General features: G+C 41.6%; 2 protein-coding genes across 2 annotated transcripts in view; both read right to left on the reverse strand.

Annotated features, from left to right (window-relative positions):
- Nucleotides 1-5,163, reverse strand: part of cadm4 (cell adhesion molecule 4) — a 155,682-nt gene extending 150,519 nt beyond the window's left edge. The window contains exon 1 of the mRNA XM_005938225.3: nucleotides 1,883-5,163. Within this exon, the coding sequence (XP_005938287.1) occupies nucleotides 1,883-1,955 (73 nt within the window). The 5' untranslated portion in view covers nucleotides 1,956-5,163. The remainder of the gene's footprint in view (nucleotides 1-1,882) is intronic.
- A 116-nt stretch (nucleotides 5,164-5,279) lies between these two features.
- si:ch211-79k12.1 (uncharacterized protein LOC568891 homolog) lies at nucleotides 5,280-15,661 on the reverse strand. Its single transcript, XM_005938223.2, has 7 exons — nucleotides 15,310-15,661; nucleotides 14,564-14,685; nucleotides 13,781-13,991; nucleotides 12,492-12,637; nucleotides 10,314-10,458; nucleotides 7,002-7,146; nucleotides 5,280-6,004 (listed from the first exon to the last, which is right to left on the reverse strand). The coding sequence occupies exons 1-7, from the start codon at nucleotides 15,359-15,361 to the stop codon at nucleotides 5,917-5,919; spliced, it is 909 nt and encodes a 302-aa protein (XP_005938285.1). The 5' UTR covers nucleotides 15,362-15,661; the 3' UTR covers nucleotides 5,280-5,916.
- Between the last annotated feature and the right edge of the window lie 992 nt (nucleotides 15,662-16,653).

Raw genomic sequence — 16,653 nt, forward strand, 5'->3', positions numbered from 1 at the left:
TCCATATCTATTCTAGCATAATAACAACTGCCAACCCTCTATAGCCTCCCACCTTTCCCTTCTTTCAGATTGGTGGAAGAAAAATAACCGAGACAAGATCTTTATTAAATCTCTTTTTTCCTAATGCAGAAACAGCATCGGTGCACATCTGCAAGGTTTTTAGAAACAGACCATCTTTACTCTACCTCATCTCCCTCCTTTCTCCACCGACCTTATGCCTGTAACACCCCTAAACTCCCCAGCCTCCTGTCTCTCTCAGCCCCTGTCAGAGGCTAGATTAATGACAGTGATCAGTGAGCAGCCCCCAGCTGAGGTTGCCTGCAGCTTAGGCAAAACCCTGCACTGTACGCAGCACGCACGCCCATGCACACACACTAATGTAAAGCACTTACTTGCAACACACACACATATTCATAGATGGGTGCCCAAACCCACAAACACAAACCCCATACACAGTGAGAACAACATACAAATACCTATAGCTCATGCATACCTTAACCACCCAGTGTTCATTAAACACATACATACACACAAACACACACACTTTCTCCAAAGGAAAAAATCAATATCTATCAATATACTGGGTCTGGTGAGGTCGGTATTAGTGCAGCCACAAAAATGGCTTTGGTAAGGTAGTTCTTCTTGTATACAAGAGACATCAACATAACAGCACCGTTCAGGTTTGAGTGTGTCCATGCCTCACCAAGCACTTAACTATTTCACTGCCTCAGGACAACATAAACAAGGGGTCACAGAGTGCAACAGCCACAGGACACAAACCAGCAGAGCAACATTTATGTGCACATTGTCATCATCAATCCTCCTTAGTCAAAATCACAGAGGCTTCAGATGGACTTTTCTTTTTGAAAGTTTTATTTCAAATTGCATCCAAACAAATCCCACAAAGATATCCAGCTGAAGTTCTTCAGAGGCTAATCCAAATCCCCATATTTTGCAAATGTGGCACTTAAGAAGCTACTGAGTGACCATAACTAGCCAACTACTGTGTAAAAGAAGTAAAGCAGGACTATCCCAACCTGAAGTGTTCCAGTGACGGTGATAAAAGCAATACAAAACACTACAGGTACTGTTACAAGTTGCTGTAAAGCATTGTTAGATGTTATTTTAGCTGATAAGGGGGAGGCTCAAAGGTCTTTACAGTCCCTCACCCTTCTCCAGAATATAAAAGCAGTAACAAACACCACTGCCGCTGCTGGTGTGTCTGAGACATGTCTGGTCCACTGCGGGCATTTGTTATGAGCTCTCGTGTGTTCTATGAGAATATTTAATCGGAGCTCTGTGTGTGTCGCTGCATTCACAGGCTGCATAAATCACAGGCTCCCATTTCCCATTCCGAAACAGACAACAGCTGTAATAAAATGAATCCCAACATCAGGAGAAAATGTAAATTCTGTGACGCACAAGGGTTGAGAGAGCATTGGCTTCTTTCATTAAATATTCATGCATGGTCAAAAAAAAGTGGCCACCTTTCACTTTTCTTTTCAACGACTTGACATTTTAGGGGTCTTCCCAGCGTAGCAGTTCCGACATGTGATTAAGACAATGACTCATATCCATGTAACAATACAGCCCCGGCTTCCGCAAAGGGCATTGACTCTAATTACCCACTGAGAAATATTAACACCAGTCCACAAAACAACAGTAAACTGGCACATCTGCACGTGTTTTGCTCCGTGGTGCGCTCCTCCTCCTTCCCGTCCAAGTGCACAGTAAGTCAGAGTGGACCCGGTGCATTTTAAGCGTTATTCAGCTTCTACTTAGAGGACTTAGATAAACTTGCACAGAAAAGCCCAAACACATCGAGACGGCGTGACACTCTTCCCATTCACATCACATTCGTTCACTTTCATTTGAGCCTTACCAGTGTTGAGCAGCCAAGCCACTGTTACGATGGTTAGAGGGACGCAGTAGTTCCACACGGTCGCGAAAGCCATCGCGGGTATTCCCCTCTGATATCTTTCTTAATATTCCTCTTCCTTTGAGAAATCAGAGTGACATGAACCCGCAGGTTCACCCTCCGACAGCGCCTTTAGCGTCTATGTGTGTGTGCGCGCGCGTGTGTGTGTGTGACAGGGCGCGCGCGTGCGACTGTGCGTGAACGAATGTGTGCTTTGTTAGGCTTTCCGAGCGTAATAGCAGGTCTTTACATAGTAATGCTCCCCTCTCATACACACCCACTTTCTCTCCCTCTGAATCCCCGAATATGACGGCTTGGCCGGTTTTTCTTGGTTACTTTACATTGTAAATATATTGTAAAGCTTGCCAATTGGGCGGTCCTGGATGTCTTTCTAGCCAATTGCAGAGAGCAGGAGCAGGTGGAGGGGTGTGCGGATGTGAGCAAGGGGCTGGGTTTAAAAAAAAGAAATGGGCTATCCAGGAGGAGAGCCGGGGAGGCAAGAGGGGCTGCGTCTTCCAGTTAATTGAAATCAATTCGCTCTAAATGTGATTGATAACCAGCATTAATTTTCCGACTCAAATAACCAATTTATTTCAAATTCCACCCCAAGGACTTAAAAGATGCAAGGCACGCTGATTAAGATGACGGAAATGAATGGTTGTTATTGTTCAAATTTAGGGACAAGTGGTGCAAAAAATGTAAAGTTGACTGTAGGGAGGGAAACGCAGCTTAAGAAACGCGATCATTTGAAAGATGGCACTTCGTTTGAAATTACCGTTTGACTATTTGGTGGTAGAAACTCCGTGAAACTCAGTGCCAAATCAGTCCAAGCAGTAGCCTCTGGGTAGTTTGAGATTCAATTCTGTTGCAGAGGCTGCTTTGAATCCAATTAATGTGCATAGGACTCATCAAGAAGAACAAGAAACAGACCTGAGTGTAAGCTGTTAAATCACCGTTTACAATGATGGTAATAGCTCGGAACAAAAACTTGGGCTAAGGATGAGCCGGTGTTTCTGATCATCTGTAGTCAGGGCTTATTAAGTCGTGCTAAAGGGGCTCTTTAACTTTACCCTCATGCTGCGGCCACAGTTTGCCCATAATTGTGTTTTCCAGTCAGAGAGCGCTGGTCCATTATGAAAATTGTTTCTCTCTCCACATCTCTTTTTGTCCCCCCTCTAATCTAGTGTTTACTATGGACTTATAGCATCCACGGCTTGAAGGCATCTTTTTGAAACTGTGTCTTTGGCGCCCCTCTCAGGTAACTGCAGGGATGGCACGTCACACGTCTTAAATCTGCTTCCGCCTCTTCTGACAAGTCCTCCAGACACTTTGGTCAGTTTAGTTTGAACAGTCAGGAAAGTTCAAGCAGCCAGAGCACCTGGGCAGTCTGTATTAATATTAATATTTCTACTCTTGACTCCCATAAAGTTGCTTTGAACTCTTACCCCTTAGCTAACCTGTACTAATGGATCTGTGTTAGATCTTAAGGTCCCCGCTTCGGGGTCTCTCCACTGAGAGATCTTATTACTCGACACAAGTTTTAACCTTGTTGTTTGGCGAGGATAATATCTGCCCTACTCATTTCCCAATTCCCATCCCATCCCATTTTTCCCTGTCAGCCTCTCTGCGAGTGTTTGTTCCCGGGTTGGCAGGGAGTCTGTGGCAGCAGCTCCCCCGCACCAGATGGGGCATTGTCAGGAAGTAATGAGGGGAAAACACCTGCTTCTCTTGCGAACTCCACTCCTTCATTTTCAGCCATTTGACACAACATATGCAGAATGCACATACAAACTCAAGTGACCGTGACGGGAACAGCAGTAGTCAATGACACAGTGTTACAAATGCCTGGCACTGTAAGGCATTAGTCAGTGCGGTGTCACGTTTGGTATAAGTCACCTTTAGATATTGGTTTGCGTGCACTAAGGGCAGCTAGGGTACTTGACAAACTGCGGACATAAGTGAGGAGCTATTTAGCTTTAATGCCACAGTACAGATCTGCATCCTTATCCGGACAGGACCTTGCGTGCACCAGACAAAACACTTTTAGGAAATCTGTATGCACTGCACAGCACCTAAGCTGTTGTCCGGTGCTTTATCCATCGAGACACTGTCAAGGTCAAAATGTCACTGTAAACTTCACTTCCCTCTCTCCCGACCAGAGCATTGTACCTCAGGGAAAGCTCCAGTGTGTGAAATTCCTGATACATAATTTTGTGTCTCTTTTTTTTTTTTTTTGGCCACACATCAGAAGCCCCAAGACCAAAATCCACAAGGGAGCACAGAATGATTTACTCATGACTGACTCAAAGGCCAAAACGAAATGGTGCTCACTGGCATTTAACATTCAGGAGAGCATTTTAAATTCACAACATTGTATTTTTTCTCCCCCCTATGAAGCATGTTTCTTTCCCCCCTAAGTCTTTCTGTTTTGGTTATAGTCTCCCTGTCTGATGCTTCCACATTCCTTGGGTTGACCTCAGACATAAAGCAAGCAGAAGTTTGTAGAGTTGGAGAAGAAATACAAGGAGTCTGTAAAATGCTAAACAAAGGAAGGCTGCTGCTGCAGAGCTGAGCTGTACAGGGGGCTTGAATAATCAGTTTAATAACATTATCCTGGCTGTGCTCTGTGGCGCATGCACCCGTTAATGGAGTGTCAGTGTTAAACTGCCGCTTTGCCCATTATTAACAACGGCCTACGGTCAACCACACACGATAATAAAAACCGCATAAAACCCAACATAACTTCAACAGACAAGCGTAATGAAATTCTCAGCATTATGAGCACGGTTATGGTAATAAGCGGTGGTGGTGGTGAGGCACAGCGTTAAGGGTTACAAGGCAACAGAGGAGAAAATTAAAAAGATGAAGTTGTAGTCTGTGATGCTTTTTTTGGGGAGGGGTTGGGTGGGAGACAGAGAAGACTAATCTAGTCTAGTTAAAATAGAACTTACTTGTAATGGCCAACACTGTCTGCCCTTACAACTGACGGGAAAGCTTTCAAGGTTACTTGCCAATGTGATTATTCACATTATGAGAGTTTCTAGTTTGTGAATGCAAGTCCATACACGTGTATACAAACTGACTGAGGGCTGAGTTCTCTGCTTACGGGCAGATGGGAATAGAGGCAAGAATGCACATGCACAGTACTCTGAGTAAAGGTCATCGCTTCAAAGTAAGGTCTTTCAGACCGAAGAGGAAGGTTGGTAAACAAGCTGATGCGAGCTCGAGATGGCATTGGATGGAGAGGATGTGCGGCCAAGCAAGCATGCATGTCCGGCTCTTACCATGTTGTCAATACTCCTCACCCCCTTTAGTGTCTCTTAAATGGAACAAAATCAATGGCACACTGGAGGATGGTAAATAATATTTTCTGAAAGCCATTTAATACCACAGAAAATCCCAACTACATTAAATTAAATATCCGAGTGCAATGTGCTTGAGAGCTGTCACAGTAAAGAGATTACAATAACCTTCTCGAAGACTCTTTGAGCTGGTTCCGCTTTGGAAAACATGAAGGTTGAAAGAGAAACAAATCAACAACATAAAACCTTGTCCTATCACCCAAACGATTCATTCACAATACACAGCTGAGCAATTATGTGTGCAACTAAAAGAAGAAAACTGAATGGAGCATCTTTATAGCGCTGCGAGTAGAATCCTCATCATCATTTTCTAAGAACGTAGCCCGCCATTTTTCACGCTGCAGTATACATGAAAGGAAAATTGCCCACCTTTCTGTCCAAGATGCAGAACTGCAGCGTGCGCTCACAAGCCAAGCTGCTCAGGCATCTCTAAAGCAATCACTTGCCCTTCAGTTGATTTTTTTTGTTTTGTTTTTTTAAATACCCCGCTTGTTGCTGATTTTTATTGTACTCTGCCCTATAATGTCTCCCAATATACCCATTTACTGCTTTATGACATTCTTTATTTTTTTATGGACAACAACTCCATCTCTCGCTCCATCCTTTCATCCGTTCTCCTTCCACCTGCCTCTGCAGTTACACCAGAGGTTGATTGTCTCCGCAGGTGGAGGGTAGGGACTCCGAGCTTGCTTTGTAGATTGGCTTTTTCTGAGACCGGTCATCACTGGAGAGAGGAAGAAAGGAGAAGAAAGACGAGCATGATTATCAGTATATCGATCTCTCAGTAGGTGCTCGAAAGGTATAAGTGAGGAAATTATAGACTAGAACCAAGCACTGGAAGCGCACCTGGCTGCTGATATGAAAGTACATTATCCTCTCTTATCTGTATCTATTTGTACACACATGCTTGTATACTCAGCACAGGTTTGTAAAGTTTAGTAGTTGTTTTTAGGCCACTACAAACATGCAGAACTTCTGATTGCTGTAGAATCTTGTGAAAATTCTGCCTTTTGTAACTGTTTTTTTTTTTTTTTTTTTTAAATCTACATGGAAAAGAAGTTAATGGGTAAAGCTACATTGGGTCACGGTGCACATTAAGGCACTGTCAGCTTTCACGATTAATGGGAGTTCCACTAATTTCTTTATAATTGCTGTAGCCTTCTTTATACTTTTACACTAGACAGAGAATTTAACCTACTGTCATAAGCCCGAGCCTTTGGCGAGTAGGAAGTGCGTGGAAACGCATGGGAGCAAAGGGAGGACGAAAAAGATCAAGGATGAGGTCAAGTGGATCAGGGCTTCTGAGATTGAATTTAATATTCATGATGGTAAATGTCTTTTCAAATAGGTGGAAGTCGGCACATATGTAAAGTTTTTTTTTTTCCCCATCCTCTCTTTTTCTTTTGAGAGAACAGTCAGAGAGTGAAGCATACACCAAGGTGCACACTGCCGCACACACCTACACTTACACGGTGACTGAAATGACTTTGGTTCACATGATATCACACTAGACAGAGTGAAATTTTGTGGAAATTGCTGTAATCATTTAAAAAGCTATCCTCTGGGTAACAGGAGGGGGAGGGTGACTAGATAAACAAGCACAAACATTCTCTTGCACTGAAGACATACAATCCATCAAATTGTAAACACGCTTCAAAAAGATCACATCTAAAAAGTGAAGACTTAAGATGACAAGACACAAACACGCAGTTGTTTCTTACATGGGTCCCTTGCTGGTCTTGGTCTCTTTGGCTCTGCGGCACAGGAATACAATCATCGAGAGGATGAACACCACAAGAGCTACAGCTACTGCCGAGATCATCAGCATGAGACGGCCATCACTTGTCTCATACCAGTGGGCATCCTCTGTGGGACAGACATGAAGGAAAACATGTATCACACGGAATGCGAAATCAGCAAAAGTATTCACATTCTGCCTCCAGGCGAAGCTTCTAAAGGCAACCTTATGCTTGTTTGTGATAGAAAAGACTGTATTCCTCACAGTTCAAACTGTTACAGCCTTATACGCAGCGCTGATCTTCAAGAAGCCTGCTTGTTACAATTTGCAAGAACTGGCTGATCGGCCCTGTTATGTGCACAATTTCCCAATTTAATGGTAATGTTTGGGGGGGGGGGAAAAAAAAAAAAAAAGAGGGATTTTTCTGAATCCAGCCTTTAGAGCTGCGGATAAAGTAAACACTGAAAAATTAAGATTACGAGTATTGGAGGCAACAACAAATACATGTTGGAGGCAACACTGTTTGATCCTGGTTCGATCCCCGCTCTCTGTCCTGGTTGTTGTGTCCTACTGCCTACTGGTGCTGGCCAGAGGGGCCGATGGCGCGATATGGCAGCCTTGCTTCTGTCAATCTCTGGCTGTGGCTACAACCGTAGCTTGCCTCCACCAGTGTGTGAATGCGAGAGTGAATGAATAGTGGCATTGTAAAGCGCTCTGGGTGCCTTGCTATATAAATCCAATCCATTATTATTATTGGCTTAATTGCATTTTTACAGATTGCATAATTTCAACTATTGGAACTATAAAGCTCCTACTGGGTGAGAGAATAGCATTTAAACACTGCAGTGTGTTAACAGTTTGTAATCATTCACAGATCAGCAATGAAGACGATGAAGACTGATGAGTTTCTGTTAATTGGATTAGCTATAATGTTGTAATGGAATTACTTCTGTACTTGAAAGCAACCATCATGTTTCATAAGATTAAAAAAAAAAAATCACTTTATCAATCAGATTTTAGACAAAAGCAAAGTGAGACTGTGCAAGCGCCTAAATACCTAAAGCTGAGTACAATGTGAATGCATGCAAGAATGCATTGATTTGCAAATGAAACTAAAGTAAACTGATTTTTTTGATTGTTTTTATATATTTGGAAAAATCTAAAAGATTTATATCACTTTATTGCTAACAACAACTTCATGTTTATATGCATGGTGTTGGATTACCTGTCTCTTAACACTCTAAAGAGACCAAGTGTTGTTTTTAAAGCAAATGTTTTTTACTTTTTTTCTGGTTATGGGATTTCGGCTGCACAGGGTCTCCCTGAACTGTTGGGCTTTTAATTTAACAATGTTCTAAATGTTTGTTTGTTTTTGTAATGAATAGCAGGTCTGAGATGCAGGCAGGCCAGCTTAACACCTGGGTACTTTTACTACATCATGCTGTTGTAATGTGCAGAATGTGGTTTAGCAGCGTCTTTGTTTCCTGAAAAAGTCATCTGGTTGCCACCATGTGTTGCTCTAAAACCATTATACACGGTCAGGCTTCATGGATCTTTACAGACTTTAATGTTACCCATGCGATGGGAACTAATGCTCCACTGTGCACTGATAAAAAGCTGTGGGGAGATAGATCTACCTTTAAGATTAGGCTTAAAACTTTACTTTTTCATAAAGCTTATAGAGTTAGATCTGGATCAGGTGAGGCTGAACCATCCCTTAGTTGTGCTTCTGTAGGTTCAGGCTGCTGGGGGACTTTCTGAGCAATTTTTCCTTTCACTCTTGATATATTTATACACCCCTTCTGTATGTCATTGCATTTTGTCTACTCTTTTACATGGTTTGTTTTGTCCTCATCTCTCTATACTCTCCCTTTTCCTCCCTCACTTTTCAACCGGTCACAACCTGTTTCTGCCAGAAGTTTCTTCCTTTTAAAAGAGAGTTTATCCTTCCCACTGTCACCAAGTGCTTGCTGATAACAAATACAACTGAATTGAACAAAAGCGAATTTAGTGCTTCCTTCCCATTTGATGTGGTGACCATAATTGTCAAAAATAATTTTTCATTTTGATTCAGTGAACCAGATTTTGGCATCATTTATGTGCCTCATTTGTAAATTCATTTCTTTGCATGGTAGAGTTTTAACTTGCAAACTATGTTTACTGATGATGGTTTTTAAAACTCTTCCTGAGTGTATGCAATGATTTCTACTACAGAATCATGTCTGGTTTTAGTGCAGCGTGTCTGAGTAGGACCCTAACTTAATTCAGTATTGGATTTCAGATGATAAACGTCCAAATTATTTGCAATTTTATGTTGACTGCTGAGTTTTATGAATGATGAACCCCTCCCGCATCTCTACTCATGAAAGATTTGGCATCTCTGTGATGCTCTTCTTATACTGAATCATTTCATTTTTTAACTAAACCCAAACTTGAAGCAATTTTCAAACCATTGCCTTAATGTCCTAACTTTTTTGCATACAGAGCTGACAAAATCTTACACTTTCTGATTCGTCAGTTATTGTCGTCATATATTATACCGTCATTTGTACATTATGTATATGTATGATGTCTAAGGGACTATAGGACTTTAGATGTAACAGTGGGAAAATGGCGCATAATGTCTAAATTTCACAACTCTTCAGTAGAGCTCTTCATTTACACACCATCACTTGATATTTCAGTCAAAAGAAAAAAAGGAATCAAAGGTCAGGTAAAACCACTGCTTCTTATAATTACCCTCTTATCCTTTAAAGTCGAGGCAGTTGTACTATTACCATTTGTTTATGATATTTAAAATGTATTATATCCTCAGGTATGACCTTCTTACATGTTTGACATTTTAGAGGTAATTTCTTTTGGGACTTTGTTCCCCCCTTTTTTCTTTTTTTTTTTTTTTTTACGTGAGGTGTTTTAATAAATGTCTTTGTTGGGGCGATGTGGCCTTTTTCATATTTCTTTGTAATTTCTCCTTCAGATACATTAAACCTCAAGCCTGTACTGTACTTCCCATAAATTTAAAGCATCAAAGGTTGGCGTCTCGTATCTGACAACTTCTGCACACGCTCCTGCTGACGTAAAAGTATCCTAATACCTGACCTTTCTGGTGATATTTGACTGCAAAAAGGAAATGGAACATAATATTTAGTTTTGTTTTTGCTCAGGGGATGTTTAATATTGATGGATGAAATTTCCCCTCAGTTACAAGGAAACCTTAGCTAGTTTTCAGAAAGAGGAAATGTAGAAAAATCAGTACAAAGGACAAAAGGCCTCACCCAGGTAAATCTTTTCTTACCCGGCAGTACAGTAATGCTGATAGTGCGTCTCTTGTTGAGGGACTCCACAGATGGATGCCTAGCGGAGCAAGTGTACTGTCCTTCATCCATCGCATTCAATTTTGACAGTTTCAGTGAAGAAGAGGGCAGAACCCAGTCACTTCCCTGAGAGAGAAAGACATACGGTGGAGAAAAACAGAATGAAAAAAGGAGGAAAATATGTCTATTTACCAGACTGTTCGCAGCCTTAGGACAAACAGCTAAACACATACAAATTAAAACTGCACTTAGCTGAGCGCAAAAGATGAAACAGAGAACATATACTGCCATGTGACAAAAAAAAAAAAAGAGAAGAGAAAAAGGGGAATTGTTTTTAGGCAGACTTGTGCAAGGATGGAAAATGAGAGCAAGTGAAATCTAGACTGGAAGAAACAGATGGACTGGTAATGGGACAGAAAGACAGAAATATCAGCGGGTGTTTGATCCTCAGAGAGCAGCCCCCAAAAGTCCCAAATCAAACGTATTTACCTGAGCAATAATCCCAATGAATGAACACACATCACCACAAGTCAATAACCCAGATAACACCATCATCCGCAAAGAATGATGCTGCAACAACACACTGTTAACACAACACATAATGAGATGGCAAGGGAGAAGGATGAATTGTTGACACAGAAATAGCAGCACTATTATGAGATAGAGCCCAACATGGGAGGAAACAAATAATAGGCCAAACACAAGGATTGAAAAACAAATGAGCGTGGAGGAGAGTTTAAAAAAAAAAAAAACATTACACCATGCAAATGATTTGGCTCCTGGGAGCTACAGTTCCTGCCAAGAAAGTCCATTTCAATTTGAATGGATCTGAATTAAGAGGATTTCCCATAAAGGCCAGGTCTGGCCAAAGCAGCATTTTGTATGCAAATCCACTGGCTCCCAAAGCAGTGGCCTGTTTCTGCCTCTGTCCTGCTGTCATTACCGGGGGCCAATGTGCCCACGGCGGCTGTCTGTCAAACTGTACGCCACTTTCTACCCCACATCCATTTCTGTCAAACACACAGTGGGCTTGCAGACACAGACAGAAAAACTCACACACACACACACACACACACACGCGCGCGCTCACATAAACTGTGACATGAACATATTGTTTGGTCGTATTATTTCCCTGAATGCGCAATTCCTTTTTTTCTAATGGTCCCAAGTGATTTGTGAGCACATACAATACACTGTCACTTCTACTGGTTATAATTATTAGTCTTCATCAAAGTGACAGTGTTGTACATTAAATAACCACAAAAAAACTTGAAGTATTACATATGATCATGTGGAGGACAAACAGTATTAACAGCATAAAATGTCCACTGAATTGGATTTGGACTTGTAAGCTCATTTAAAACCCGGATTAGCAGTGACCCTTTAACAAGCATATTAACCCTAAGCCAACTTATCAAGAGGAATAACAAAACGGGAAACTTGGCAAGTGTGTCTGCATGTCCCTAGATGTCTTAATAGTTGCATAGCTTCATTACACTTCTTACACAAGTTGCGATTTTGACACCTTGAAAGCATAATATAATTTTCTCACTGTGAAGACTCGGTGTATTTCCTGACTCATCAACTTATTCTTGGACGCCATGCCAGTTGTCAGTTTGGCATTTTACACTGCGATGTCTTAATTTCCCTTGGGCAAGAGTTTCTTCGCTCAGCAAAGAGCCCAGTTGAATAATTCAATGCCGGTTAACCAAACACTGGAAAAAAAAAAAAATCATTAGAAATCTATCCGCATAATTGTTTTCAGGTTGACTGGCTCTTGTCTAGACCTCATTAAACTATTAATCCTCTGTAAGTGGGCAAGCTGCAATCCCCAGCGAGTGGTGTGCCCAAGCCAACCGGTCACTTAAATACAGAGCACTTCTTCTGTGAAGGGGATGGAAAGACGGCGGGCAAGGGGAAACAAGTGGCTTGACAAAGTCAGAAAGGGAAACAGAAAAGGAGGAGAGAAAACTAAGAGAGTGCTTGAACAAAGGCAAGAAGCCAGCAGAAACTGGGTGAGAATGGAAGAAGACAGGACAGTAAAAAAAAAAAAAAGGTCAAACTGAGCGGGAGGGAGAGAGTGGTGAGAGAGAGAATGACAAGTTTCCAAAAGCATAATGAGGGCACAGCCACTGTGCACGCTCCCGAGGCTTTCTCACCTCTTTGTACCAGAAGTAGCTCGGCTCCTCTGATGAGCTGGCAGAGCATTTCACCACCACGTCGTCTCCGAGTCGCACCTTCAGCTCATGTGGGGTACCCAGGTATCCGGTGTAGCCTTCCCTGGACAGTGACAGCTCCCCCATATCTAAGACGCAGTCGGGAATGAGAACGTGTGATCGGGCATTAATGAAGCAGGAAATTTAATATAAGCTGAAACAACTTTGTCAAGCGTTCAGGCCGTGACTGAACATATGTTTGCAGTGGCAGCAGCTGGTAAACACTCAGATATTTTAAGTATATTTGAGCATAAATGCTCAAGTTTGATTGCCTCCCTGTGGTACAGACTGTACCAAGCGGTCAATAATAATGATAATAGGCTTCATCTTATTGAAGTCTTTAGAGAGGCAATGTTGTGAATAATGGCTCATTTTCTCTTCTATCTCAATAGATGGCCCACGTCCATCCAGCTCTTGGCTTCTTTCCTCCTCTCTCTCCTTCGGTCCTACACTCCATTCTAATCTTTTCCTCATATTGATCACCCCTGTGAGGCTGAGGAGCCTATCAAACAACATTATGGTCGATTCGATGGCCACTGAGAAGTTAGAGGGCACTGAAAATCTGACTAGCTATGCCATGAATGACATTTCTTGAAGCTTTGCATTGATAATGGATACCTTAAAGCTGGAGCCGCCCCGCTGGGGACACGGCTCTGTTTATCTGAAGCAAATAAAAAAAATAAATAAAACAACTGCAGTCAATCTTTCGTAGGCAAGAGTACATATTTGCATCGGAGCTCTACTTCCTGTTGTTTTTGTTGTGCAACCTCTGCAGTGCCATTGTATAGATATGTCTATTAATATTTAATATGTTTTTCTATCCCTCACTGTGAAGAGAGCTGTGTCCACAGTGTCTGAAAGATTGTCTTTACCTCCTGCTGGGTGGGAAATATGACGGAAATTGGTTTCGCAGTTTATCTGTTCAATCGTTTTAGACTGTTTACCGGTGTATATTTAGGTGTTTTATCCTCGTCCCTTTGTTAGCAATACTAGTAATCTCAAATTGTCCTGTGTTTTCCTTACTGAAAGTGAAATTCAGCAATACCATGCATTATTTTCTACTCACATATTTATCTAGATTTTTGCAGACGCCTATTTGACATGTACAACACACACACACACACACACAGACGCTATAACGATCTAAGGTTAATTATTTGTCAAAAGGAAAACACAGCGTCACAGAGTCATTGTTCCTCACAGCTCCCACCCACGCCACCCGACACACTCACAATGCACTTTGAAGGACAGGGGCTGCGAGGAGTTGTCTGGCTCGGTCACGTTTTCGTCATTGGACACACAGCGGTAGGGCCCCTCGTAGTACCTTCCTGCGCGGGGAATAGACAGCACTAGCGTGTCTGCGAGCTGCTGGATCTTCAGTGAGTAGAAGCACCAATATCTCTCCATATATCTCTCCATAATGGGACGCCAGCCATGCATGTACTGTTAAAGAGAAAAAGGGGAATAAAAAGAAAAAGAGAGGTCTTCTTTTACATTTACTTTTCAGTAATGAAAATTCTCTGCTGCATAATACTTCTTTGAGCTTACATAAGCTCAGAGAAAATAAATTAATATGATAGTTATACACATTAGCAGTCTAAGGTTATACAACAGTAATCACATCCCTAGTGATTTAAAAATGATTTAATTAAACATAAAAAAAATAAAAGTCGCGTGTCTTGAATTATTACTTTGCAGCCATCTGATTACATTTGAAATATCATATTCAGGAGGAAAAGTTACATAATCATTGTCATTACTGGGAATTACTGTGGTGGATCATTTTTAGGAGTTACATGTTATGAAGTGATAAGGTTTACTGAGCTTTTGATAGTTATAAGCAAGTTTAATCTTTATTTTGAAAAACGAAATTTAGGAACAGTAATGAATCATAGCAGTGAGCTCCTTCTCAGGTATACAAAATCTCCAACGTTACAAACAGAGCTGTGACATGCACATCGTGATATTTTTCAAGTGCACTCTTTTCCTGTTTCACCCATCTTCCTCCAGCTCACCTTGGAGTAGACCTCAAAGTGGACCTGGCTGATGTTCAGGTCGGAGTCTGTGTATAGACACTCCAGCGTGACCGTGTCTCCCTCCAAAACTGGCTCAGTTGGCCCTTTGATGACCAAAGACGCTGCATGTGGACAGACATAACAGATGATTAAGTGAGAGGTTGCGGAGGTGGGTGTACCTCCTGAGCACTGCTTTCAAAACAGCTTTCTTCCCGGAGAACCTTGGAGTACTCATAAAAACACCACAAGCACATGACCAACAGGTTTTTCAACTTGACGGATACTGTTGATAACAGAGACTGATTCTCTTTCACTTCAGGCAAGAAGTGCTGCATAACATGGTTTACATATTTTTTCCACAAGAACTGAATGCGAGGCTGGCCTCCGCACACTCTACATAAAACATTTAGCTGCTCTTATGCGTTAGTCTCTCGATAATTCTAACAATATTTCCTGTTTCACTCTGTGTGTCGCAAGGGAAAACCTATCAGTGTGACAGAAGAGGAAAACAAAGCCTTTCCTCAAGAGAACAGATCAACTAAGAGACACACAGACAAGGAGACAAACAGGCGAGCAGACGCCACACGAAGCCCAGGGGCTTCAGCTGTATGAATATATTTATGAAAAAAGGAAGACCAGAACCCCGCTGAAAGATTAAACCAATATCTCATTACAGACGAGCAAATAATATTGAGCTCTTTGAGAGAACCGCATAAAAGTCCATGAGTAATATGAAAAATATTTACCATAACTGCCATGAATCAGGGAGACCACTGCAGCAAGAAGAAGCGCTTTCATGGCTGTGGAAAACAAAATCAACACAAATATCTGAGAACACGTCGTGGGCTCCTGCGCACTTTCTCGAAATGAAAGTTTGCTCAGTATTTATGTATAGGAGGGTGTAGGTGTGGCTTTCGTCTTCGTGTGTTTTTCAGGAAGCGCGTTCGAAGAAAAGTTGAAAATCCAGCCAGCATTTAAAAAAGTAAACAACCAGTCAACACCAAACCATAAATACACGACTTACTGAGTCTAGTTACGTATATGTTGTGACTCATTTGTCACATACACAAGAAACACTGTAAAGTGAACGCAGTGTAAACTCAGTGAACGAAACAAGGACCGCTGCTGCTGCTCCAATAATGAAATTCACTTCGCGGTGCGTCACTTGTCTCTTAGGGCGGTGGAGTCTGTCACGTCTGAACTCGTTGAGGTCGGTGTTTTGCTGCTCAAGTTCATCGGAATGTGAAAGCACTTGTGACACGTTACCGCAGAGCGTGCTATCTAAAACCGGGGAAGCACAGCGTTTTACGCTTCATTTTCTCTGACCTTTGATTGATTAGCTGTTAACCGGAGCTGAACCGCAGACTCTGTGGGCCTCAGATGCGCTGACCTACACATGTTCGAGTCATCTGAATACGCGCAGACAGCTCGTTAAAAACAATGCAAGACAGCCGAGCAAAGAGACTACCTGTCAAAATCCTATAAAATGTTATTTGCTCTCGTGTGCTGTTATGTCTCCATTTAGTAGAATGAACTGGATAAACATAAAAATCCATTTTCCCTAAAAAGCGCCCTGAGGGAGTGATTGGTAATTCATTATCATTGCCGTTTCACTGCATATGTTGTCAAACACTTCATGGTTTAATGTTTTTATTGCATGTTTTTTATTGTTATTATTAGCGATGGTGGCCGTGGTGTAAATGGGCAGTGGACATTCATGGGGTTTGGGGATATTGTGCGCAATATTTTGAGATTACTGTGTATTTGTTCACTGCGGATGAATAAAAACACCAATAAAGTAAAAAGCAACAACAAAGAAATGTTTTGTTAAATTTTTGGCCTTGAAACAACATATTACTTAACAAAAGAGAGACTACAGTGTCTTATAAAATTATTGAGCCACTTCTCATTACTTTATATTTTGCTGGGAAAATGGGAAAGAGGTGCAGTTGATTTATTGAAACAAAAGTTTGCAAAAGTTTTTAAAATTAAATACATTCCTTCTTTATTCTTCAACACAACCCGAACTCTGTTCTTTGTGTTTCTATTATGGTGGGCTTTTCACTGCATTTGGTAGTGTGATTGAGATC

Source organism: Haplochromis burtoni, unplaced genomic scaffold, assembly GCF_018398535.1.
Source record: "Haplochromis burtoni strain Fernald_Lab_line unplaced genomic scaffold, NCSU_Asbu1 Contig_237, whole genome shotgun sequence".
NCBI classification, from domain to species: domain Eukaryota; kingdom Metazoa; phylum Chordata; class Actinopteri; order Cichliformes; family Cichlidae; genus Haplochromis; species Haplochromis burtoni.